At 45.9% G+C, this 27695-nt stretch overlaps 1 protein-coding gene and 1 pseudogene across 1 annotated transcript; one reads left to right on the top strand and one right to left on the bottom strand.

Annotated features, from left to right (window-relative positions):
* LOC137312413 (zinc finger protein 271-like) overlaps window positions 1-23432 on the top strand; it is a 206046-nt pseudogene extending 182614 nt beyond the window's left edge.
* LOC137312466 (EEF1A lysine methyltransferase 3-like) lies at window positions 611-9644 on the bottom strand. Its single transcript, XM_067979016.1, has 3 exons — window positions 9489-9644; window positions 5106-5217; window positions 611-1008 (listed from the first exon to the last, which is right to left on the bottom strand). Exons 1-3 carry the CDS (start codon window positions 9642-9644, stop codon window positions 611-613), a joined length of 666 nt encoding a protein of 221 aa, XP_067835117.1.
* Window positions 23433-27695: the final 4263 nt, after the last annotated feature.

Below are 27695 nucleotides of genomic sequence, written 5' to 3'. Positions count from 1 at the left end.
TGAACGGCTGAAGTCCGTGTATCCCACTAAGCTGTTAGGTAGGGAGTGCCGAAGTATTCATCTCGTAATATATTCTCTGCTGCACAACATCACCGCAGTCTTCAACTGGGTCAATTCAAAGGAGCTTACGTTGATGCAATCATTCCACAAACGTGTATGTGGTGGGAGAGCAACACTTCAGGAGGGGGAAAGTGTAGGTCTTGTGATGTGTTCTGCAGTGCTTGACTGAAGTTAGATACAGGGTGAAGCTGACTCTATAGAGGGTTCCTAACCCTAAACTCCAACCCTCCCTGACAACCTCTCGTCAGATTACAGTGGCATTAATAGGATTCGGGTTTTGGTTAGGGCTGGGACTAGTATAGGGTTAGGGTTTGGCTCGGGCTATAAAGTCAGGATTAGGGTTCGGGTGTCAGGTTTAGTGTTAGGGTTTAGGGTAAGAGTGTCAGGGTTAGGGTGTTAGAGTAAATGGAAATCCCAATTCCTCTATCTCTGCAACCTCCTTAAAAATCATTCAGTCCTCTGACTCTTGCCTGTTGTGCCCTTCTCCCCCTCGCTTCTTCCAATTATGAGACCTTCAACTGCCTCCACCCGATTCTATGGAATTTCCTCCTTAATAAGCGACAGGAACTTTTTTGATCACTTTGTACAGGTTGATTTCTATTTCTGGAACACTGTGAACAATTTCGGAGTTAAAATGCTGTGGAATGAGCTCCTCGTGAAAATTCATGGCTCCCATGACCTCACGCATCCTCGAGCAGATGTAAATGATAGTGTTTTGGTTGCTCAGATGTTGTAGGGTCTTGAGCAGTAAGTGGTATTCACGTTTCTTGTAGACGATATCGGATCCCAGGATGATGTCGTAGTCTGTTGGAAATTGATCATGGTTTACACCCCACGAGAGAGCAGAGACTTTTGACCGCTGGATAATTGAAGATGGGACATTGTTGGCCACGTTTAGTTCTATTTGATTCAGAACTTCTGGTTTGTCTGTCAAGGTCACATCTCCACCTGCCAGAAGAATGTAAAAGAGCAATGACGTATCTTCACTTATTGCTTCCCTATGACCCCAACATGTAAATGGTAAATTTGGGCAAAAGGGATTCGGGGCAAAGCAGATTAACACAGCAAAGGCTGTGAACCATAATGATGAACTTGTGCAGTGTCACAGCATTGCTCAGCGATTCCATTAGCACAGCGGTTATTTCACTGGTTTAGTATTCCAAAACTGCGGAATAAAAATCCAGTAACCTGAGTTCAAATCCAACCACGGCAGTTTGAGATTTTGATTTTCAATTCATAAATGTCAATATAAAAAGCTGGTATCAGCAAAAGGGGCGATATTGACTTTCTGCCATCGCGTAAAACCGGTGACAACGAGTTTGTCGCCCGTTGAACATTCCTCCCGATTTCTATTTTTAGCTATCACACGTTTTAAACTGCCGCTCGAAGTCAACATCCGCCCCAAAGTGACCATGAATCTATCCGATTGTCGCAAAAAAACAATAGGTTAACTAACGTCCTTTAGTGAAGGAAACCTGCCGTCCTTCACCAATCTGGTTTGTGTGTGACTCCAGTCCAACACCAATGTGGTTGATGCTTTACTGCCCTCTCGTGTGGCCGTGAGCCACGCCGCGGTATCAAAATAAGGATAAAGCTGCGACCCAGGCATCAAATTCGGACAGAAAAAGGCACACCAAGCCCAGCTGACCTTGCAAGTTCCTCCTCGCTATCAATTGGGGACTCTTGTCAAAGTCGGGAGAGCTGCCTCACAAACTAGTCAAGCAACGGTCTGACATATACAAAGAATCAGACCTGTCCTCACTCTGAGGAAACCCTCCATCGTGTCGTGTGGCACCTCCGCCCTGCTGAGTGGGATAGATTAATAACAAATCTCGCAGCTCAAAACCGGGCACTTATGAGGCACCATGGGCACTAAGCAGCAGCATAATGGAATGCCACAACAATCTTGTCATCGCAGGGCCCGAGATATCCCTCACTTCTCCATCACAATCAAGCTGGGTGACCAAATCTGTTTCAATGAGGAATGTAGAAGAGCATGCCTGGAGCGGCACCGAGCGTATTTGAAAATCAGCTGCCAACTTGGTGAAGCTGCAGCAAAGGATTACCATGCATTATAAACAGTTAGAGCACCATACATTATGAACAGTGAGAGCACCATGATTTCTATGCAGGGAGAGGAGCATGCATTATAAACAGCGAGAGCAGCATGCATTATAAACAGCGAGAGCACCATGCATTATAAACAGTGAGAGCACCATGCATTATAAAGAGTGAGAGCACCAGGCATTATTAAAAGTGGGAGCACCATGTATTATAAACAGTGAGAGCACCATGCATTATAAACAGTGAGAGCACCATGCATTATAAACAGAGGGAGCACCATGCATTATAAACAGAGGGAGCACCATGCATTATAAACAGAGGGAGCACCATGCTGTGCACAGAGTTCAGCAATCCCCAAACCAAACAACCAGGTTAAAGCTCCGAAATCCGGTCACATCAAGTCGCGAATGGTGGTCGCAAATTAAGCAACCAACAGGAGAAGGAGGCTCAGTGAACATTCTCATCCTCAACAAGAGCGCAGCCCAGCACATGGGAACATGAGAACATAAGAAATAGGAGCAGGAGTAGGCCATACGGCCCCTCGAGCCTGCTCCCTCATTCGATAAGATCACGGCTGCTCTTCGAACTCCACTCCACTTTCCCGCCCGATTCCAATATCTCTTGATTCCCTGAATGCAAAAAAAAGTTTGATGCGCTTGCAACAATCTGCAGCCAGAAGTGCCAAGTGGATTATCATTCTCAGCCTCTTCCTGAGGTCCCCATCCTCACAGATACCAGTCTTCAGCCAATTCCATTCACTCCACGTGATAACAATAAATGGCTGAGTTCATGGACATGGCAAAGGCTCACGGCTGCAGTGTTGAAGACCTGTGCTCCAGAATAAGCTGTGCCCCGACCTGAGCTGTACCAGTCGGAACTGTCATCTATCCGACTAAAAAATGGAAAATTGCCCAGGTATGAACTGTCGACAAAAAGCGGGACAAATCCAATCCGGCCAATTACCGCTCCATCAGCCTACTCTCAATCATCGCCAAAGTGATGGAAGATGTCGACAGTGCTATCAAGCGGCACTTACTAACCAATAACCTGCTCACCGATGCTCAGTTTGGGATCCGCCAGGACCACTCGGCTCCAGACCTCATGACAACCTTGGTCCATATATGGAAAAGAATCCTGAATTCCAGAGGTGAGATGAGACTGACTGCCCTTGACATCAAGGCAGCATTTGTCCGAGTGTGGCACGAAGGAGCCCTCGTAAAACTGCCGTCAATTGTAATCAGTGGGGAAACTCTCAAGTGGCTGGAGTCATACCTGGTGCAAAGGTACATGAGAGTGTTTGTTGGAGGCCAATCATCTCAGCCGCAGGACATCGCTGGGCAGTGATCAAGCCCCAACGATCTTCAGCTGCTACATGAATGAACTTCCCTCCATCACAAGGTCACAAGTGGGGCTGTTCGCTAATGATAATGATAGGGACACAATGTTCATTTCCTTCAGTAATTCCTCAGGCAATGCCGCAGAATACACGGCCTCTGACCTGCTCTTGCAGCCACACTATTTATGTGGCTGGTCCAGTTAAGTTTCTGGTCAATGGTAACCACCAGGATGATGATGGTGGGGGATTCGGCGATGGTAATGTCGTTTGATGTAAATGGGAATTGGTTAGATTCTGTCTTGTTGGAGATCGTTATTGCCTGGCTCTTGTCTGGCACGAATGTTACTGGCTACATAACAGCCAAGCCTGCATATTGTCCAGGTTGTGCTTTATGCGGGCACGGACTGCTTCATTATTTTATTCCAAAGCATGCTTAGTGTTTTTTGGAATATAATTTGGCCATCAGTTGGGTGCTGGGCACGTGACTGGAGCTCACAAGGACTCAAAAACATGATCAAAAGCTGCAGCTTCCCCGTTTAATATCTGATCAGAGTCGAGATGTTCAGGATGTTGTGCAAATATTACATTGAATATAACCAGGCCATTTCTGATCGGTATCTAGTTCTCAGCTCATCAGCTCAAGGAGAAATGTGATCAAATGTTTCACTTTGTCATTTTCTGGAATTTTACGCTTACTCGATTTTCACAGATCAACAGCAGTTCAATTGAGATCCCGCTCCCCGATGGGAGGAGGGACTTTCTCCATTATGGCAGGTGGAGCGGCTGAGTCTGGAAAGCTGCGAATTTTCTGAGGCATCATTCTTATTGCCTGAGGTGAGGGTCCTGTGCTTTGAAAGCATTCTCGATCAAACAGAACAAAACTGGAGGTGAAGAACTGTCAACCCTGGTTAGGCCGCACCTGGAGTTCTGTGAGCAGTTCTGGGCACCGCACCTTCGGAAGGACATATTGGCCTTGGTGGGAGTGCAGCGTAGGTTTACGAGAATGATACCCGGACTCCTTACGAGGAGAGATTACACAAATTGGGGTTGTATTCTCTCGAGTTTCGAAGGTTAAGGGGTAATCTGATCGAAGTTTATAAGATATTAAAGGGAACAGATAGGGTGGATAGAGAGAAACTATTTCCGCTGGTTGGGGATTTTAGGAGTCGGAGGCGCAGTTTAAAAATTAGAGCCAGACCTTTCAGGAGCGAGATTAGAAAACATTTCTACACACAAAGGGTTGTAGAAGTTTGGAACTCTCTTCCGCAAACGGCAATTGATACCAGCTCAATTGCTATATTTAAATCTGAGTTAGATAGCTTTTTGGCAACCAAAGGTATTAAGGGATATGGGCCAAAGGCAGGTATATGGAGTTAGATCACAGATCAGCCATGATCTTATCAAATGGCGGAGCAGGCACGAGGGGCTGCATGGCCGACTCCTGTTCCTATGTTCCTAACAGTAAAGACCTCAAAAGAAGAACAGACTGCAGCGTTCACAAAACGTGCATATTACTGGGGGTTTAATCACCCCAATGACCAGTCACTGTCATGGTCCTTCTCATTATATAGCCGTCCTATTCCATTACAGTTCATCGCTCAACCTCACACATGCAAAGTGCTATCGCTTGGAAAGTTTAACTCACCCAGCAGGATTGCAAGAATCCCCACGATCCCAGTGCCCGACCCCAATTCAATCATCTTCTTCCCAGAAAAACTGATTTTCTCTTTCTCAAAGAACCGGCAGAGAACGAGGCCCTGAAACAAAATATGGCATTAACGTTAGAATTCGTTCACCTGCAACTTTCTGAATCCAAGTTCACACTACAAGGGAGGTTGCAAGGGAGGTTGCAAGGGAGGGAGCATGTGTCGGAGCAAGGGAGAGTGCAAGGATAGGTGCAAGGGAAGGTGCAAGATAGTGAACAAGGGAAGGTGCAAGGGAGAGAGCAAGCGTGGATACAAGGGTGGGAGCATGGGAGGTTGCAGGGATCAGTGCAAGGGAAGGTGCAACGGAGGGAGCAAGGGTGGGTGCAAGGGAGGGTGCAAGGGAGAGAGCAAGCGTGGATGCAAGGGTGCGATCATGGGAGGGTGCAGGGATCAGTGCAAGGGAAGGTGCAAGGGAAGGTGCAAGGGTGCGAGCATGGGAGGGTGCAGGGATCAGTGCAAGGGAAGGTGCAAGGGAAGGTGCAAGGGAGGGAGCAAGGGAGGGAGCAAGGGAGGGTGCAAGCCAGTAAGTAATTCTTAGGAAGATATAAATCTAGTACTTAGTTCCAAGGAAGATATAAAAATCTGAACATCGTGTTGTGATGGGTATAAACTCAACATTTGATGTCAAGAATGGCGCATACCATGCACATGGTGTCAATGATGGTGTATACACCGGGAATGGTGTCAAAGATGGTGGATACACCGCGCATGGTGCTAAGGATTGTGTATACTCAAGGGCAATTGGGGATGGGCAATAAATACTGGCCTGCTCAGCGACGCCCACATCCCATGAAGAAATAAAAAAAATACCTCGTGCACGGTGCTAACAATCGTGTATATACCGCACAAGGTGCCAAGGATGGTGGATACACAGTGTAGGGTATCAAGGATGGTGGATACCCAGTGTCGGGTACCAAGGATGGTGGATACCCAGTGTAGGGTGTCAAGGATGGTGGATACCCAATGTAGGGTGTAAAGGATGGTGGATACCGAGTGTAGGGGATCAAGGATGATGGATACCCAGCGTAGGGGATCAGGGATGGTGGATACCCATTGTAGGGTGTCAAGGATGGTGGATACCCAATGCAGGGGATCAGGGATGGTGGATACCAAGTGCAGGGGATCAAGGATGGAGGATACCCAGTGTAGGGGATCAAGTATCGTGGATAACCAGTATAGGGTGTCAAGGATGGTGGATACCCAGTGTAGGGTGTCAAGGATGGTGGATACCCAGTGTAGGGTGTCAAGGATGGTGGATACCCAGTGTAGGGGATCAAGGATGATGGATACCCAGTGTAGGTGATCAAGGATGGTGGATACCCAGTGTAGGGGATCAGGGATGGTGGATACCCAATGTAGAGTGTCAAGGATGGTGGATTCCCAGTGCAGGGGATCAAGGAGGGTTTAAACATAATACATGGTGCTGGTGGAGTATTAACCCCATATCGATTGCATGGATGATACATCATTCAGTACTTTGTGCCAGATACGATATAAACCGAGTACATGACGATAACGACGGCATAAACCCAGGGTATGGTGAATTGGAACGTATAAACCCAAGACATGATACAAGAAGGTTATATACCCATTACATTGTGTGAGGGAGGAGGAAAACCCGGTAAATATGGCCTGGAGGGTAAAAACAATTTAATGGTGCCATGGATGCTATGAAGACAGAACATTGTGCCATGGATGGTATGAAGACAGAACATGGTGCCATGGATGGTATGAAGACAGAACATGGTGCCATGGATGTTATATATTAGGTGTAGAGTAGTTATGGAAAGAGACAGGGATCAATCAAAGGTGAAGATGCTGAGGGGTAATTCCAGTGAGTTGAAAAGGGATCCGGCCCATGTTGAATGCAAACAAAGACTGGCTGTAAAAACAGTAAATAAGCAATGCGAGGCCTTCAAGGAGAAGCTAGTTCGGGCGCAAACGAAACACATTCCTATGAGGGAGTTAGGAAGGGCATCCAGTGCTGGAGCTCACTGAATAATTGAAATATAGAGAGTAAAACGAAACAGAGAAAGGAGGCTTATGACCAATGTCAGGACCATAATACATTAGAAAATGAAGCAGAATACATAAAGTACAGAGGAGAACTGAAAAAGGAAATAATACGGGCGAAGAGAGTGTACGAGAAAATAGTGGCAGATAACATAAAAGGGAACAGTAAAGTCTTTTATAAACAGACAATTACCAAAAGGACATTCAAAGGAAGGGTGGGGCCAATTAGCGACAAAAGAACGAACTCATTGTGGAGTCGCGGCTTGGGTATGAAATGAAAACATTGCATCTACATTCACAAAAAAAGAGGATGCTGCCAATGTCCCAGCAAAGGAAGAGATAGTAGAGGATGCACTAAAAAGGTTGGCAGTACTCAAAGTAGAAAAGCCACGCGGTCCAGGTGGGATGCATCCTAGGTTGTTGTGGGTAGTAAGGGTGGAAATAGCAAAGATTATAGCCACAATCTTTCAATCCTCCTTGGATATGGGGATGGTGCCAGAGGACTGACTGGTTGCAAATGTTATTCTCCTGTTCAAAAAAGGGGAGAAGGATAAACTGGTAACTACAGGCCAGTCAGCCTAACGTCGGTGGTGGGGAAACTTTTGGAGACAATAATCTTGGACAAAATTAATTGTCACTTGGAAAAACATGTTTTAATAAATAACGGTCAGCACGGATTTCTTAAAGGCAAATCGTGTTTGATAAACTTGATTGAGTTATTTGATGAAGTAACTAATAGGGTTGATGGTTTTCGTGCAGTTGTGTTTGTTGACATGAATTTTCAAAGTACCACGTTGCAGATGAGTTAGCAACATTGATGCCCATGGGATTAACAGGACAGGGGCAGCGTGGATATGAAATTGGCAAAGAGACAGAAAGCAGAGTGTAGTTGTGAACGATTATTTCTCAGGCTGGATGTGTTCTCCAGGGGTCGGTATTTACACCATTGATCTTTTTGATATGCATTAATGAACTGGACTTGTGTATAGAGTGTATAATTTCAAAGTTTGCAGATGACACGAAACTCGGAAATGTAGTAAACAATGTGGAGGCTAAGAACAGACTTCAGGAGACCAGACACACAAGGGAAATGGGCAGACAAATGGAAGATGAAATTTAACGCAGAGAACTGACTGTGCAATGATACATTTTGATCGGAATAATAAGAAGAGACAATATAAACAAAATGTTACCATTTTGAAGGGGGTACAGGAACAGAAGGAACTCGGGTTGTACTAACACAAATATTTGAAGGTGGCAAGACAAGTTGGGAAGGCTGTTAAAAAAGCATACGGGACCCTTGATTTATAAAATAGGCACAGAATACAAAAGGAAGGAAGTGACGCTAAACCTTTATAAATCATTGGTGAGGCCGCAGCAGGAGTATTGTGTCTAATCCTGGGCACCACGTTAGGGAGATTGTCAAGGCTTTAGGGACAGTGCAGTGTAGATTTGGGAGAATGGTACCAGGGGTGCGGGACTTCAGTTAAGTGGGGAGACTGGAGAAGCTGGGGTTGTTCTATTAGACCAGAGAAGTTTAAGATGAGATTTAAAAGATGTGTTCAAATTCACGAACGGTTTTGATAGAGTAAAATAGTAAAAAGGGGTTCATGGGGTTGGGGGTTATATATTAGCATAGATAGAGGATTGGTTAACGGACAGAAAACAGAGAGTCGTGATAAACGGGTCATATTCAGGTTGGCAGGCTGTAACTAGTGCGGTGCCGCAAGGATCCCTGCTTGGGCCTCAGCTTTTTACACTCTATATTAATGAATTAGATGAGAGGACCGAGTGTAATGTATCCAAGTTTGCTGACGATACAAAGATACGTGGGAAAGTAAACTGTGACGAGGATCCAAAGAGTCTGCTCAGGGTTACAGACAGGTTAAGTGAGTGGGCAGGCAGATGATTAATTGGAGACATGACATGTGGTGAGTGGAGCAGGTTTGGGAGGAACAGGTGACTTTGGACCTATGGTTCCCAAAGCTCTCCACCACTGGAGGGTTTTCCTCGCCTCATGTCTGGGTCTGTTGGAGACTAATTCATTCGGTTTGATTGCTATTATTTGTCTACAACTCGGTTCTCACTGTGTCATGTGACTACCAGGAAAGGAGACGGCGAACAATAATCTTTCTTCTAGCAATTCCGATGTTCTTATGCATGTTCGTCTGCAAAACCAATTCATCAAGTCGGGCTTCCTCAACATGGCGGGGGTGGGGGTGTTGGCGGTTGCTGTCGTGGAAGGAAGAATCTCTGAGTTTGGTTTCTCTCTATCAGATCCAAGCATTTACTCCAAACATTGGACTTACAGCTTCCCAGATTATTGATGGTACCACTAATTTATTGCTGGAGACCCTAGTGATTCTCAAAGTGTGCCCGCAAAACTGATAGCGACTTTCGAGTTTGTTGCTGTCCTCCGTGGAGTCGGGGCTGCTGAAATGCTTCTTTTCCTGCTGTGTTTCCATTATCCTCTCTGAGCTCACTCTGTACTGCTTTGATCCTTGTTGAGCCACTGCAGTCTCCAGGTAGGTTTTGTCCAGGGGTCTGGATGTGAGCCTGTCTCGGTTTCAGCTTTCGGTGCGTGCAGTCCGCTTGTCCGACAGTGGATAAAACAATACAAACTCTGATCTGGAAACACAATAAACTTTAATTAATTAGCATCCCTTCTCTCACCTCTTCCCCAACAAATTTGATAATAACACATTAACACAATATTCAAAAGTTTCTGAAAGTTCCTCATTAAGAAAGTGAACAAATAAAGTCAGTATGCAGAGAGCCGAAACTGTGGGCCTTTATCTGAAGGCAGGGACGGTGTTTGCCTTACACTGCGACTGTTGTTTTAGTGAAGTTACTCCCTTTGATCCAGAGCTGCTCAGCTTACAAACCTGGCGGAAGAGCTTTTGTTGCGAGCCGTGGTATCATCGACCCAACCTCGGCCGGGTTGGTGAGCAGCCTTTCTCTGCCGCCCACTCTTGACCAGTTTCATGTTCTTCACCTGTCTCACCAGCTGCACCGTTCAGTAACTGCCTTTTCCCACTGTGGTGGTGACAGTCACTGCTCCATGCTGCTCACTGCCAGCGGGACTGTGTGATCGGCCGCTGACTCTCGGCGCTTTGTTGCGCAGTGTCTTTATTCATTTCTTATCTGACTCGAGTTACAACGAATCGATGGGGAACAGCCTAGATTCCAAACACTTTTGAATATTGTGTTAATGTGTTATTATCAAATTTGTTGGTGAAGAGGCGAGAGAAGGGAGACTAATTAATTAAAGTTTATTGTGTTTCCAGCTCAGGTACCGGCAAGCCCTCAGTGATCAGCTAATTAACGTAACTGGATCTGCTCAGGGCTCCGTGTAATTGCACGGCCCAAAAGCTGCACTGTTTTAAGGTCAGCAACATTTCAAATTATCATCAGCACAGAGCACCTAAAACTGATGCCTTTGACCCGGACGGTTGAATTGTTTTTTTATTTTAAAATGAACATGGAAATCAATTTATTTGCCAACAACTAACTGCAAATATTCAATTATCCGCCTTCGGGTTACTTTCTACCAACCGGAAAACTTTCCAAACTGTGCCCTGTCGGAGTGCTTGGAAATCCCTGGTTTAACAAAGCACCACCTGGAGGATGGGGCAATGATTCTTTGTGCTTCGGAAGCCTGTCGATCGTTACCCTCATTTCTGTAGTAAGAAGATCCCAAAATATCAGGTAATTCAGCAATTGAAAAAGATTCATTCTTGGATTGAGAATTGGCAATGCACAGACTGAAAGCACATTAGAGCAGGAGGAGGCCATTTAATCCCCTCGAGCCTGTTCTGCCATTCAATGAGATCATGGCTGGTCTGTAACCTAACTCCATATACCCGCCTTAGCCCCATATCCCTTAATACTCTTGGTTAACAAAAATCTATCAATCTTAGAAATAAAATTAACAATTGAGCTTTCATCTACTGCCTTTGTTGAAGAGAGTTCCAAACTTCCACCACCCTTTGCGTGCAGAAGTGTTTCCTAATCTCACTCCTGGAAGTTTTGGCTTTAATTTTAGGCGATGTCTAACCCTAACCCTAACCCAAACCCACCCAGCGGAAATCGTTTCTCTCTATCGACCCTATCAGTTCCCATTAATATCTTGAAAACTTCGATTAGGTCACCCCTTACACTTCTAAATTCCAGGGAATGCAACCCTAGTTTGTGTAATGTCTCCTCGTAATATAACACTTGGAGTCCAGATATCATTCCAGTAAATCAAAAGCAAAATACTTCGAAAGCTGGAAATCTGAAATAGAAACAAAAAGTGCTGGAGAAGCTCAGCAAGTCAGACCATAGCTGTGGAGAATGAAAAGTGTCAACGTTTCAGGTCGAAGACCTTTCGCCCGAACTCATTCTAGCAAATCTGCGCTGCACTCCCTCGAAGGCCAATATATACTTCCTGAGGTGTGGTGCCCAGAACTGAACACAGTACACCAGGTGAGGTCTAATCTGGGGTTTTTTTCTAGCTGTAGCATAATTCTACCCCCTTGTTTTCTATTGCTCTCGATATAAAGGCCAGCATTCCATTAGATTTTTGATTATTTTCTGTACCTCTCCATGACATTTTAATGATCTATGTGCATGGACCCCTAAGTTTCTTTGGACCTCCACTGTTTCGAGCTTTTCACCATTTAGAAAGTACACTGATGAACCCTGTTTTCGTCCAAAGTGGATGACCTCACACATGCCTACGATGAAATCCACTTGCCACAGTTTTGCCCATTCACTTAGTCTGTTACTATCTTTCTGGAATGTTATGTTCCCATCTACACTGCTTAAAATGCTGCCTATCTTTTTGTCATTGGCAAACATGGATATATGGATCTCTATCCCGTTATCAAAGTCATTAATAAATCCAGTGAATAGTTGAGGCCCAAAAACAGATCCCTATGTGACACCACTAGTCACATCCTGCCAATTTGAGCCATTATCCCTACTCTGTTTCGTCCCGCTCAGCCAATTTCCTAACCATGTCAATAATTTGCCTTCAATTCCATGAGCTTCAAGTTTAGTTAATAGTCTCTTATGAGCGACTTTATCTAATGCCTTCTGGAAGTCCATATAATCAATATCCATAGACATTCCGCTGTCCTCTACTTTAGTAACCTCTTCAAAAAATTCAATCAGGTTCGTCAGGCATGACCTACCCTTTACAAATCAACGCTGGCTCTCCCTGGTCAGCTGAAAATTTTCAAGGTGTTCAGTCACTCTATCCTTAATGTGGAGATGCCGGTGATGGACTGGGGTTGACAACTGTAAACAATTTTACAACCCCAAGTTATAGTCCAACAAATTGTTGGACTATAACTTGGTGTTGTAAAATTGTTTACAACTCTATCCTTAATTATAGACTCCAGAGGAGGAGAGAGGGGGAATTAGAGGGGGAATTGGTGGATTAAGAAGAGAAAGAGATTGAGAGAAGAGAACCGGGAGGATGAGAGAGAGAGAGAGAGTGAGAGAGGGGAACCAGCCATATAAAAGGGAGGTGGAGAATTGGAGAGGGGAGAGGGATGGATAAAGGGGAGAGAGGAAAGACGAGAGGGGAACTAGATGCATGAAGGGGAGAGGGAGAATCGGAGAGGAGCACAGGAGGATAATGGGGAGAGAGAGAATGATAGAGAGAATGAAAGAGGGGAACCCGGCATATAAATTGAGAGGGAGAATGGGAGCGGAGGCCCAGAAGAATAAAGATGAGAGAGAGAATAAGAGTAGAACCGAGGGATAAAGGAGAGAGAGAATGAAATGAAAACCGAGTGAGAAAGGGGAGTGAGAAAGAATGAAAGGAGAACCGATTGATAAAGGAGTCGGAGAGAGAATAGGAGACGGCCATGCAATCATAAAGAGGGAATGAACATGAGTGAAACTATAGTTTCCTGGGCGCTGCTCCCGCTCCACCACGGTAACTTCAGCGTAAGTGCGGCCAAAACTCCATTTACCTTTGTAAATATAAGTGCATTTTTGACAAAGTTACAGCGACGGAGCTAAAGCAGCTCTGAGGGTGTGTTTCAAACTCAGATTTGCCATTCGTAACAAGCAGCAGCCCAAATTCTGTAACTGCACAAGAAATTGATTTAAAATTAAACAGAACTTTGCCTTCAAATTCTGCATTATAATCCTTCATATTTCTAAAGAAAACTGCTTCATGACGAGCAGAAAATTTAACCTCGGGCTTTACAGAGCCAATGTAGCAGCTCTAAGGAGAAAGCAAAACAGTGAGCGGAAGCAGCAAAGGCTACTGCTACCGACAAATTTACAAATGGAGCTAGAAAACTTACTTCACAAATTCTCAGTGCTCCTCAGTGATGTTGAACCTTTTTCAGTAATTATTACCTGAGGCTGCCAATGATTTCTCGCCAGTAGCTCCCACTGAGCATTGCCTCCCGTTTTAACTGGTCACAGTCTCGTCAGATTGCCACACCCTGACATGTTCCCTCCTGCTGTGACATTGGGATGAGATGTATCAGCTGGTCGGCGGGTTAGGAGGATTCCTTGGGATGGTGACCTCCATTCACTTGGTGTCCTGCACTGGGACATCCAGTACTTCCTGTGCTATACTGGGTTGAGATGGCTCAGTGGCGGTGTTCCATTCCATCAATAGTCACTTCTTGTATTTCTGCTCATTGGGGGAAGTTGTTATCAGCTCTGACCTCCCCTTATTACATATAAAAAACTCCATCAGCGATCATCCCTGGCCATCCCATCTATAGGTGGTGCTTTGAGACCTCTCTGCAGCTCAGTAACATCCGTGTCTCCTTCATTACCTCATCAACTCACTCCATATTTACTCGGTTTTTTTTGAAGGAGATACTCGGGTAATTTGTGTGAGAGTCTGTTCCATACAGTCTTTACTTTTCAGTGACAATCAGTTCAGCTCCTGTGTTCCTGCTCATCATAACTTAGAGCCCTAAACCCTGGAATCATTCTTGGACTCCTCCTCAACCTTGTCCATTGCGTCATTGGAAATACCAATGGCGAGAACTGGAGACAATGTTCCAAATGCTTCGTCACGACAGATCTATCAAAGGTTCGAATGACGTGTTTCAATGCACGTCCTTGAGATACATCCCGCATTTGAGCAACATTGTCCCTGGTGTAGCATTGCTTCAGTCAGAGGTCAGAGAGTCCTGTGGATGTATCGGCTGCTGTACAATAGTAAATGAGCTTCACAGTCCCGTGTGCCAGAGGCAAATGCTGCTGGGAACAGAAGGCAAAATGAGATACTAAAGAGGAGGTCTTCAGCTCAGGCTACATACGAACTACACAGGAAGAGGGGCTGCACTGAAACTACATACGGTGAGGGGCTACAGTGGAACTACACATGAAGAGGGTGCATAGTGGTAAAACATGGAGAGGGTGTACAGTGGAACTACATTTGTAGAGGGGCTACAGTGGAATTACATAGAGAGGGCTTCCAGCGGAACTACATGAGGCGAAGGGCTACTGCGGCACTACATAGATATAGGAGTTACAGTTGAACTATATAGGGAGAAGGTGTACATCGTAACTACATAGGGTGAGGGGCTACAGGTGAAATACATATGGAGAGGGGCTACCGTGGAATTACATATGGAGAGGGGCTACAGTGGAGCTACATACAGAGAGAGGATACAGTGGAAATACGTAAGGGGAGGGGCTACAGTGGAAATCCATAGGAAGAGGGACTAAATTGGAATTAGAAAGGGAGAGGGACGACAGTGGAATTAGATAGGGAGAGGGGCTACAGTGGAATTAAATAGGGAGAGGAGCTACAGTGGAATTACATAGGGAGAGGAGCTACAGTGGAATTACGTAGGGAGAGGAGCGACAGTGGAATTACATAGGGAGAGGAGCGACAGTGGAATTACATAGGGAGAGGAGCGACAGTGGACCTACATAAGAGGAGTGGCTGCATAGGAATTACATTGGCAGAGGGACTACGTTTGAACTGCATAAGTGGGGTGAGGGGCGAAATTGGAGCGACATAGGGAGAATGCTAATAACGTAACTACATCGGGAAAGGGGCTATCAGCATCAGTTGTCGGGAATTTACTAGATTCTACAATTAAGAATAGAGTGTCTCAACACCGTGAACATTTCCAGCTGATCAGAGAGAGCCAGCGTGGATTACTAAAGGGTAAAGGATTTGCCTGATGAACCTGATCGAATTTTTTGAAGAGGTGACTAATGTAGTGGAGAAGGGAATTTCTACGGATTTTTTTTAATTCGTTCATGGGAGGTGGGTGTCGCTGGCGAGGCCAACATTTATTGCCCATCTCTAATTGCCCTGGAGAAGGTGGTGGTCAGCTGCATTCTTGAACCGCTGAAGTCCGTGTGGTGATGGTTGTCCCACAGTGCTGTTCGGGAGGGAGTTGCAGGAATTCGACTCAGCGACGATGCTGGAACGGCGATAAGTTCCCAGTCGGGATGGTGTGTGATTTGGAGGGGAACGTGCAGGTGGTGTTGTTCCCATGTGCCTGCTGCCCTTATCCTTCTAGATGGTACACACTGCAGCCACATTGCGCCGGTGGTGAAGGGAGTGAATGTTTCGGGGGGTGGATGGGGTGCCAATCAAGCGGGCTGCTTTATCCTGGATGGTGTCGAGCTTCTTGAGTGTTGTTGGAGCTGCACTCATCCAAACAAGTGGAGAGTATCACATCACACTCCTGACTTGTGCTTTGTAGATGGTGGAAAGTCTTTGGAGAGTCACGAGGTGAGTCACTCGCCTCTGAATGCTGAGACTCTGACCTGCTCTTGTAGCCACAGTATTTATGTGGCTGGTCCAGTTAAGTTTCTGGTCAATGATGACATCCAGGATGTTGATGGTGGGGGATTCGGCGATGGTAATGCCGTTGAATTTCATGGAGAGGTGGTTACACTCTCTCTTTTTGGTGATCGTCATTGCCTGGCACATTTCTGGCGCGAATATTGCTTGCCATTTATCAGCCCAAGTCTGGATGTTGTCCAGATCTTGCTGCATGCGGGCAAGGACTGCTTCATTATCTGAGTGGTGGGGAATGGAACAAAATCCAACAGCCTGCTGTGTCTGTTCAAGGTCTGATGTTTGGGAACTATTTTATGATTATTGATGATCACCAATGGTGGTATAGTGCCGATTGTAAACAATTTTACAACACCAAGTTATAGTCCAGCAATTTTATTTTAAATTCACAAGCTTTCGGAGACTTCCTCCTTCCTCAGGTAAATGTTTCAGGACCTCCTGAAATAGTGCCGCTTGGAATGCAGCTATGCTCGGCACTATACAGGACCTCCTGTATAGTGCCGAGCATAGCTGCATTCCAAGTGGTTGACCCTGGTTTGTTTCCAGGCTATCGCAATTCAGTATTCGCATTAATCCACTTCCTCTGAAACTCTAAGTTTGGAATCGATTTTGATGCAGTTAACTGGACATTGTTTCCAAAACATAAACGAGTATAATTATAGTAAAATGTTTTCAATGTTCATTTATTTTCCCTATGGAACGAATAGAGGAAAAACATACTCGAAATAGTGATTCACCAAGATTCCAATGAGAGTGAGGAATGCAAATGATATGTTAGCCTTTATCGCAAGTGTGTTGGAATATAAGAGTAAGGGGGTCTTTGTGCAATTGGACGATGAGGAGATATTGTGTAAGATTTGCCTATATTCTGTGGAATTTAGAAGAATGAGAGGTGATCGCATTGAAACGTATAAAATTCTTAGACGGCTTGACAGGCTGAGAGGCTGATTCCTCTTGTTGGAGAGTCAAGAACTAGAGGTCATAGTCTCAAGATAAGGGGTCGGACATTTAGGACCGATATGAGGAAAATTTTTTGAACTCAAACGGTTGAGAATCTTTCGAATTCTCTCCCCCAGAGGACAGTGGATGCTCAGTCGTTGAGTTGTATACAAAGCTGAGATCGATAGATTTTTGGACTCCAGGGGAATGAAGGGATATGGGGATGGGGCGGGAAAGTGGAGTTGAGGTCGAAGACCAGCCCTGATCGACTGAATGGCGGAGCAGGCTCGAGTGCTCGTATGGCCGACTCCTGCTCCTATTTCTTCTGTTCTTATGTGAAGAACCTTATATCCCAGTGTGCTGGCCACACTAGTTTAGGTGGCACAGTAAGCGTTATAGATGGGAGCAGAAAGTAGCAAAGGTACATTGATAGATTAAGTGAGTGGGCAAATCTGTGGCTGATGGAAGTCAAGGTGAGAAAGCGTGAGGTTATCCAATTTGGAACTTAAAAAGATAGATCTGAGTGTTTTCTACATGGCAAGAAGCTAGGAACTGTGGGGGAGGAAAGAAATTTAGGGGTCCAAGTACAGTGATTACTAAATCACTAAACAAAAGTTAAAATGGAGATGAAATTTTGATCTTCATCTCAAGGGAACTGGAATAAAAAGGAGTGGAAGTTATGTCACAGTGATACAGAGCTCTGGTTAGACCTCATTTAGAGCACGGTGTTCACTTCTGGGCACCGCACTCTCTATAATGGCTTGGAATGATGAAGGGTTTTTTCTCTTTGGGATTCTATGCAATGGGAGGGAATAGGATTTTGTCTTTAAGGATTTTTTCCAGTGCGAGTGAATGAGAAGGGATTTGTTCCATTGGGATTCCTTCTGAGTGCTCTTGCGTTTACTGGGGAGACCTGCATGTTGCCAAATTGCCTTGTGTTTCAATTTGTGCACCCTCGCTTGAACCCTAAAAAGAAAAGTATAAATGTAGTGGAACATGGAAAGGAAATTCGTCAGAAATCAGGTTACCAGCGACGCTTAACAGGGCAGGTAGCTGCTCGCCAGAGAATATGGAGCCCGATTGGCAATATCAGCTCAATGTCATTAAATGGGTACGGTCAAAGCACAAACCCAGGAAAATCAAATGAAGCATAACTGGACATCAAACAAGAAACGGGCAAACATTTATTTCATAAAGAGATGATATGTCACAGGGAGTTTTGTGTTCAGAACTTGTGATTGCGTGACATTGATCGGTTGAATGTTGGACTGAAGTTTAGATTCACGTTTTTCTTTGGTAATTTCCGTTGGGCAGATGACAGGCAGTCATTTCATTCTGTGGAGCGATGGTCTTGTTCCAGTGGAATAGTCTTCCTGTCATGTTTAGTTTTTCCGAGCATCAACCAGGACGTGCTCTTCCTCGCCGCCAAAGCCATGGTGAGTGGTGTTGGTCTGGTCCCAGTATCAGGAGGAAAGGAGTCAGGAGCGGCTTAACCTTCAAACTTTAGTCCCCAAAAATGGATCGTTTTGTAATAAGAGAAAGTTCGGAAACACAGTTATCAAACCCATCTACTTCCGACAAAGAAAAAAAAAACATGTGTCAGTACGTCATCTTCAACAGAAAGTTCGAGTAATGGCGGACAAACTTCTGCCATGTCGAGCTGGTCTGAACCACGGACTAAGAAGGAAACCAAATGGTGGGCGAGGCAGTATAGTGAGGCTTTTTAAAAATGTGTTTTGATCAATTGTGCAAACGCAAAGAAAGATCCAAAGCCCCAGTGTGTTCTTTGCAGCGAGGTGCTTGGAAACAAGTGTTTAAAACTCGTCAAAATTAAAAAGACATTTAGAAACAAAACATGGGGAACTCGTTGATCACCCGCTTGAATATTTTCAAAGGAAGCAACGGGAATTAAAGTTATCAGCACAAGTTCGTAGTCGGTCAACTGCTCTGAATGATAAGAAAAAACGGGCGTCATATTTGGTCGCATACCGCGTGGCAAAAGACAAAATGGCCCATAGAGTTTTCGAAAAACTTATTCTTTCACAATCTCAGGATATGCTGCCTACAATCTTCGACGAGAAGCCTGCTGAAAAATTGAGAAGCATTCCTCTCAGTGATAACACAATGTCTCGGCGAATATGTTCTATTGCTGACCATTTGGAAGCCAAGCTTTTTACTTGGTTCCAGTGAGCCGGGGATTTTGCTGTCCAACCTGACGAGGGTGCTGATATTTCAAATTGTGCAACACTGTTAGTTTCTGTGAGATATGTCGGGCAAGATGACTTTATGGAAGGTTTGCTGTGTTGTCTAACTTTACCAACAAATACAGGAGCACAGATATTCGAAGCACTGCATGCCTGTGTAGATGGAAAACACAAATTAGACTCGGAATTCCAAGTGATGGTGCAGCAAATATGACAGGTAGCAATAGCGGAGTTGTGAGAAGAATATCTGAGGCAGCTGGTAATGATGGTTAGAATCAATGTTTCATTCACCAGGAAGCTTTGGCGTCCAAGGGTAATCCCCCTGATCTTATGGCAGTCCTGAAGGAAGTAGTGAAAATTGTTAATTTCATTCAAGGAAGCTCAGTGAACTGCAGTCTTTTTGCTTAGAAATGGGAGCGATGCTCATTTACTCGTTTACTGCTTCACACTGTTACAACACATTGAGGAGAACAGCATCAATGAAGAAAAAGGGAATGAAATGAAATGTGTCGTACAGTTACATCTCGCTGCTATGTCTGACCATTTTTTTTATTCGTTCATGGGATGTGGGCGTCGCTGGCGAGGCCAGCATTTATTGCCCATCCCTAATTGCCCTAGAGAAGGTGGTGGTGAGCCGCCTTCTTGAACCGCTGCAGTCCGTGTGGTGACGGTTCTCCCACAGTGCTGTTAGGAAGGGAGTTCCAGGATTTTGACCCAGCGACATTGAAGCAACGGCGATATATTTCCAAGTCGGGATGGTGTGTGACTTGGAGGGGAACGTGCAGGTGGTGTTGTTCCCATGCGCCTGCTGCTCTTGTCCTTCTAGCTGGTAGAGGTCGCGGGTTTGGGAGGTGCTTTCGAAGAAGCCTTGGCGAGTTGCTGCAGTGCATCCTGTGGATGGTGCACACTGGAGCCACAGTGCTCCAGTGGTGAAGGGAGTGAATGTTTAGGGTGATGGATGGGGTGCCAATCAAGCGGGCTGCTTTATCTTGGATGGTGTCGAGCTTCTTGAGTGTTGATGGAGCTGCACTCATCCAGGCAAGTGGAGAGTATTCCATCACACTCCTGACTTGTGCGTTGTAGATGGTGGAAAGTCTTTGGGGAGTCAGGAGGTGAGTCACTCGCCGCAGAATACCCAGCCTCTGACCTGCTCTCGTAGCCACAGTATTTATATGGCTGGTCCATTCAGTTTCTAGTCAATAGTGACCCCCAGGATGTTGATGGTGGGGGATTCGGCGATGGTAATGCCGTTGAATGTCAAGGGGAGGTGGTTAGACTCTCTCTTGTTGGAGATGGTCATTGCCTGGCACTTATCTGGCGCGAATGTTACTTGCCACTTATGAGCCCAAGCCTGAATGTTGTCCAGGTCTTGCTGCATGCGGGCTCGGAATGCATGCAGCAAGACCTGCAGAGGGATTTGAAAATTTGAAGAAAAAGCGTTGGGTGAAAGATCCTTTTGCTTTCGAAAATCCTGAATCAATAATGAAGCTAAACTTGACGGCTGAGGAAGAAAACGAGCTGATGCGACTCACCTGTGAGCACACTGAAAACACGCCAGAAGTCATTCAGTTTGTCATCGTTTTTGGATCCGTGCTTTCAACGATTATCCACTGTTAAGTAAGATTAGTGTTCTGTTGTTGCTGCCGTTCACAACAGCCTACATGTGCGAACTGGGATTTTCAACTCTGAGAAGGTTAAAAACAAGAGAACGAAACCGACTCAACAGCGCACCTGACGTGCGTGGAGCGCTTTCATCTCGTGTTCCAGATTGGAACGAGATCATGAACAACAGTCACATTAAGTAAGTGAAACTCAACCTGTTCTTTTTTTAAATTGTATTTGCACTGTATTTAAAATGTTTTTCAACTAAAGTCGTTGTCTAATTTTAGTTATTACTTGAAGGGAAATGAAGAACTAGCATACATTGATCTTTATTTGGGATTTGATAAAAACTAAAGTCAGAAGATATTCTTGTTTTGGATCGCGAGGGGAAGTGTTTTTCTTCCACTGAGTCAAGAAAAAAAATGTTTGAGGAACACTGTTCTAAATTGTACGGTCAGTGTCTGTTCAGCAAACCGGATCTGAATTCCTCAGTCTGTATTTCTGGACACGGATCTGTGCCCGACGCGGGCAATAAAACACTGAACAACACCCGGCGACTAATGACGGCCGCAGGCCCCACAATCCCCAGCGCCCCAGAAACCCCTCTATCTCTCCAAGGCGAAGATGTACCGATCAGACTGCGCATTCTCACCAAGCCCGCCCTCCATTCTGGGAGCGCCTCTGTCGTGTCGTTTGTCGAGAGTAGGACTCCGTGGAAACGGGAGCAGAAACCGGAAAGTGGTGGGTAGGACGAGGGAGGAGCTGGATGAAGGGTTTAATGGAGCCCGGCCACCCTCCGGCCCGATCGAGCGCCGGACTCCCCGGCTCGGATTCGAGGCCTGAGCCGGTGTTGCTGAGACAAAGCTCCGCCCCGCTGTGTCCGGGACCCGCACCGCGCATGCTCCGACCATAATCGCTTCTCGCGCCTGCGCACTGCACCCCTTCTAAAGTAGATGGACCGTATTCTACCTCGCGGGCCATTCTGGTTAACGATATCCGCCATTTTGAAAGCCTCTCGTTGATATTTCTGCGACGCGGTTCAGAAGAGCGAGGTTTATCCAATCAAAAGCAAAATACTGGAGTTGATAAAACTCTGAATTAAAAACAGAAAATGATGGAAATGCTCAACAAGTCAGGCAGCATCCGTGGAGAAAGAAACAGAGTTAACTTTTCAGGTCAGAACTAGGGTTTCGTCAGATGTTGAAGATTCAAGTTTTTAAGCAAGGACTGAGCCAGACATAGTGTGTGTGGTGGGGGGAGGGGGAGGGAAAGAACAAATGGGACGGTCTTTGATAGGGTGGAGGGCCGGAGTGATAAAATGAGAAAAGAGGAGGAGAGAGATGGGAACCAGAGAGTGTCGAGCAGAATCCAGCCAGAGTCAGCACCTTGAAGGAAGAGAGAAAACTTAAATGGAAGGAAAAATTTTGGAGACGGTGCGATAGGCTTGGATTTCAGCAGAGGGAGGAGGGTCAGTGTGTGGGACGGGGATTTACACTCTGGAGGAATGAGCAAGAAGAATGTTCCATCGAAACAAGAATTCCGAACTCTGAATTTCTATCCTGTATTCACAGTGAGGACTTCTTTAAACTCCTTTTACAGGGTATGAGCAGGGGAGAATTTGCAGACGAGAAATTCAAACCAAACATCACGTCAAGATCTGACAGTTACCCGATTCACCAGCACCTGAAGATCATCGGCCTTTAAATATCGAAGGAGAAATGTTTGTCTGTTCTGTCTGTGGCAAAAGATTTCAAACATCAATGTAACTGGAAAAGCACCGAGACGCACACACCCGAGTGAGAGTGTTCCAGTGCACTGACTGTGGAAAGAGCTTTAACCAGTTACACTGCCTGAAAAAAACATCGCACCATTCACAGCGGGCAGAAACCGTACACGTGTTCTGTGTGTGAACGAGGCTTCAACTGATCGTCCAACCTGGAGAGACACAAGTACACCCGCACCATGGAGAAACCGTGGAAATGTGGGGACTGTGGGAAGGGATTCAGTTCCCCGTCCCGGCTGGAAACTCATCGACGCAGTCACACTGGGGAGAGGCCGTTCCCCTTCTCCGCGTGTGGGAAGGGAGTCACTCAATCATCTGGTCTATTGGAACACCAGCGTATTGAAACTGGGAAGAGACCTTTTCAATGTTCTAACTGTGAGAAGAGCTTTTAATATAAAAGGATCTACTAACACACCAACGCACTTACACTCGGGAGACGCCGTTCACCTGCTCCGTGTGTGGGAGGGGATTCACACAAATTTCCAGCCGACTGAAACACCAGCGTATGCAGACTGCTTTGAGGATGTTCACCTGCTCCGTGTGTGGGAAGGGATTCACACAAATTTCCAGCCTGCTGAAACACCTGCGTATGCAGACTGCTTTGAGGCTGTTCACCTGCTCCGTGTGTTGGAAGGGATTCACTCAGTCATCCCACTTGCTGAAACACCAGCGAGTTCACACCTGGGAGAGGCCGTTCACCTGCTCAGTGTGTGGGAAGGGATTAACTCAGTCATCCCACCTCATTGAACACCAACTTGGTCACACTGATAAGAGACCCTTTAGATGTTCTGACTGTGAGAAGAGCTTTAAAAGAACGGGGGATCTGCTGAGCCACGAACCTACTCACACTGGGGAGAGGCCGCTCACCTGCTCCGTGTGTGGGATGGCATTCACTCGGTCATTCCACCTGCTGAGGCACCAGTGAGTTCACATGTGACTGCAGGGGTTGGATTCTGCTGTTACTGCTTCTGTTAATCACGTCCAGGACTGAACCATGTTCATTCCGACAGTTGTGGTTTGTTTCTGATTTTAATTACCCCTTTAACTGGTCTGGAGTTTAGTATTCTGTACAAGTGTCAAATAAAACAGCTTTCTTTAAAACGCAGTGTTTCTGGTCCTTGATGTCTCGAAGATAAGACAAGCTGATTGAGGACACATGATGAAGTTAGTGGAATCCATTTTAGAACTGAGCTCCTCCACCTTTTTAAAAGATGGATCTACAAGATGTCCAAGGCTGACAGGACAGAGAATTCTATTATATCACAGGGTCCACTTCAATCAGCCGGAGCAGATTGTGTGAAAAAGAGTTTCCTGATTTCACTCCAAGACACCCAAGCTCTAAATTTAAGGTTATGTCCTCTTGTTCTGGATTCCCCCACAAGAGAAAATAGTTTCTATTTCTGCCCTATCAAATACCTTTATAATATTAAATATCTGGATCAGATGACTCCTCAACCTTCTAATCTCATGGGAATGCAAACCAAGTTCATGCAACCGGTCCTCATAATCAAACCCTTCTAGCTCCAGTTTCTTTCTGGTGAATCTGCACTGTTCCCCCTCCAAGGCCAATATATCCTTGGTGAGGATCAGTACTCCAGATGAGCTCTGACCAAGGATCTATAGAACTGAAGCATCACTTCCTCCCTTTGTATTCCAGCCCTCGAGATAAAGGCGAATATTCCATTAGTCTGTGATTACTTTTTGTATCTGTGCATTAGCTTTTAGTGATATGTGTACATTGACACCCAAACCCGTTGCTCCTCCACAGTTCCCAGTCTCTCACTTTAAGAAAATATTCCAATGTTTCCTTCTTGCATCCAAAGTGAATGAGCTCACACTTCCCCACGTTTGAACTCCATCTGCCACAGTTTGCCCATTCACTTAAACATTCTCTTTTATAACTTCCTGCTCCCATCTACACCACTTACTGTACCTCCTAACTTAGTGTCATCTGGAAACTTGGATCTACAACTCGCTATTCCTTCATCCAATTTATTGATAAATATGGTGAAAAGCTGAGGCACCAGTACAGATCCCTGGGGATACCACTTGTCACATCCCGCTAATCAATCAACGTTCCCTTAATCCCGACTCTCTTCTCCAATCTCCCAACCAATTCCAACCCAAGTCACAAGGTCACTTTCAATTTTGTGCATTTTATGTATTCGATTAATCTCTTGTGCTGACCCTTATCAAATGCCTTCTGGAAGTTCACATAAACAACATCCATAGACGCTTCCCTGTCCAACTTGTTAGTTATATCAAAAAATACAAATAGATTAGTCAGACATGACCGGCCCTTCAAAAAGCCATTTTGACACTCTTTTATCAGCACAGACTTGTTCAAGTGCTCAATAATTTTGCATCTGTAATTACCCCACCTGTTTCCTTTAATACTCTTGGATAGAAACCATCAGGCCTGGAGATTTTATTCTTTGTTTACAGTTATTTATTTATCTGACTGTGTGTAACAGGACTGAGTGTCCCAGCACTGACTGTGTGTATAACAGGACTGAGTGTCCCTGCATTGACAGTGTGTATAACAGGACTGAGTGTCCCTGCATTGAAAGCATGTGTAAAAGGACTGAGTCTCCCAGCACTGACTGTGTGTATATCAGGAATGAGTGTCCCTGCATTGACTGTGTGTACAACAGGACTGAGTGTCCCAGCACTTACTGTGTGTATAACAGGACTGAGAGTCCCAGCACTGACTGTGTATAACAGGACTGAGTGTCCCTGCATTGACAGTGTGTATAACAGGACTGAGTGTCCCTGCATTGACAGTGTGTATAACAGGACTGAGTGTCCCTGCATTGAAGGCATGTGTAAAAGGACTGAGTCTCCCAGCACTGACTGTGTATATCAGGAATGAGTGTCCCTGCATTGACTGTGTGTATAACAGGACTGAGTGTCCCAGCATCGACTGTGTGTATAACAGGAGTGACTCTCCCAGCACTGACTGAGCGTAAAGTATACATGCGCTGCAGGAGGATATAAATGGGTGGGGTAGAATCCACGTTTTTTTTTTATTCGTTCATGGGATGTGGGCGTCGCTGGCGAGGCCGGCATTTATTGCCCATCCCTAATTGCCCTTGAGAAGCTGGTGGTGAGCCAGGGGAGAGTGCATGGGATGGAGAGACATACAGTTGTCAGGGGAGAATAAATCGTTTGGAAGAGGTTACAGAGATAGGAATGGGGGCGAAATTGTGGTGCGATTTGAACACGTGGATGAGGATTTTAAAATCGAGGCGGTGCCCGACCGGGAGCCAATGTAGTAACACACAAACAGAAACTTACGGATCACTGCCCGGCAGACAGGTGGAGAAGACATTGATGTCCGCGGAGTAACAGTCAGGGTCACAGCAGCAGTCGAGTTCACAGAATCCACCAGTCAGGCCACAGGTACAAATGGGAACGGCTGCAACAAGACAAACACACAGAGATCTTACAACAGAGCACGGACGGTCTCAAAGACCACCTCCCTCCCTTGTCTGAATCCATGATCGCCGTCTTCTCCATCTCCCAAAATCAATCTGCAGACTTATCCTCCCACTGCTTTCTACTCACCGAATTACAGCTTCCAGATACCCAGCACAACCCACTTAATAAAAAAATAATAATTATGTGGAGAGAATAGAGAAGCTGGGATTACTGTCTTTGGAGCAGAGAAGGTTCAGTAGGAGATTTACCAGATTGGTACGGGGGATGAGGGAATTCAGTTACGGAGAGAGGCTGGAGAAGCTGGGATTGTTCTCCTCAGCGCAGAGATGGTTAAGGGGAGATTTAATAGAGGGGTTGAAAATGAGGAGGGGTTTTGATGGAGTCGATGGGGAGAAACTGTTACCACTGGCGGGAGGTTCGATAACCAGAGGACACAGATTGAAGGGAATTGGGAAAAGAGCCAGAGGGAGATGAGGAGAATGTTTTCAGGCAGCGAGTTGTCCTGATCTGGAATTCACTGCCTGAAAGGGCGGTGGGAGCAGATTAAATAATAACTTTCAAAAGGGAATCGGGTCAATCCTTGAAGGGGGGAAATTTGCGGGACTGTGGGTAAAGAGCAGGGGGAGTGCGACTAATTGGATCGGTTTTTCCCAGGGCCGGCACAGGCGCCATGGGCCGAGCGGCCTCTTTCACAGAGCCGGCACAGGCGCGATGGACATGGCGGCCTCGCTCTGTGCTGTTTGATTCTCGCTCACTTTTCGGCTCCGACCCACGGCCCGTTTGACTGGGAGGCGGCAGAGTGACTCCCCCGCCCACCCCCACCGCCCGAACCTAGCTCGACACCGGGCTCTGCCAGAGTGGAGATTCACGGGGCACGGAGGAGTATCTCCGCCCGTCTCTCCTCTCAGGTCACTCCAGGGTGCGGACCCTCCCTCTGTTGGCCTCGCCCCCCGCCCACAGCATAGCCCTCCCGCCGGCCCGAGGCCGCCACCATCATCCTCCCGGCTTCGGCCTGTTGCGAAGCGAACGCGGCACAGCGACCGCGGGGCTCATGCGTGGCGTCCCTCGGGCCGGAGCGGCACGTACGCGTCGTGACGTCAGCGGGCTAAGGTGAGTGACGCTGCCGCGTGTCAAGTGATGGGAGGTGTCAGCCCAGGAGGCGAGCGTGGCTGGGGAGGTGAGAGCTGTCAATCAAAGGGCCCAGAGTCAACACTCACCGCGCACAGGGTTTGGAGAATTTGTTTAAAAATGCAAAATCTGCAAGAATGAAATCAAAATAGCAATGTAGAAAAAAAGGGAAAAATTACAAATGAAAAATACGGAATAAAAAGCAGAAATGTGCAAACTCACATAAGGCTGATGGTCAGGGTCCTCCTGCCACTATTCGTCTTCTCTACCAGGGGCATAGGATAAGCAGAATGATTGAATTAACCTCTTTAATGCAGGGGGTGCTGAATGTATGGAATGGACCAGCAAGGGAGGCATTGGGGCCTGATTACAGCAGCGAATTCCTGAGAGTTGGCGAAGTACCTGATAGTGGTACCTTCGGACATGACAGCCTAGAAATTGGGATCTTCAAAATTATTTTTGTACATATGCACGAGTTTTTAGTGATTGGTGTCCCTGGACACCCAAACCGCTTTGCTCCTCGACAGTTTATTGTTTCCCACTTTGAAGAAAATACTCTTATTTCTCACCTGGTGCCTTCAATAGATGTTCTTTGTATATCTCGCCACATCTTTACTGTCCGGCTATATTT

Source organism: Heptranchias perlo, unplaced genomic scaffold, assembly GCF_035084215.1.
Source record: "Heptranchias perlo isolate sHepPer1 unplaced genomic scaffold, sHepPer1.hap1 HAP1_SCAFFOLD_43, whole genome shotgun sequence".
Taxonomy (NCBI): domain Eukaryota; kingdom Metazoa; phylum Chordata; class Chondrichthyes; order Hexanchiformes; family Hexanchidae; genus Heptranchias; species Heptranchias perlo.
This window is presented reverse-complemented; position numbering and strand designations above follow the sequence as displayed.

Bases quoted from the DNA above. Each gene is read 5' to 3' on its own strand.
- LOC137312466 (XM_067979016.1), bottom strand. From the start codon at position 9,644: ATGGAAACACAGCAGGAAAAGAAGCATTTCAGCAGCCCCGACTCCACG. The intron at 5,218-9,488 runs GTAAGTCCAATG...ATTTTGTTTCAG, and splicing joins CATCAATAATCTGGGAAGCT to GGCCTCGTTCTCTGCCGGTT. The intron at 1,009-5,105 runs GTGAGTTAAACT...TTCTTCTGGCAG, and splicing joins GATTCTTGCAATCCTGCTGG to GTGGAGATGTGACCTTGACA.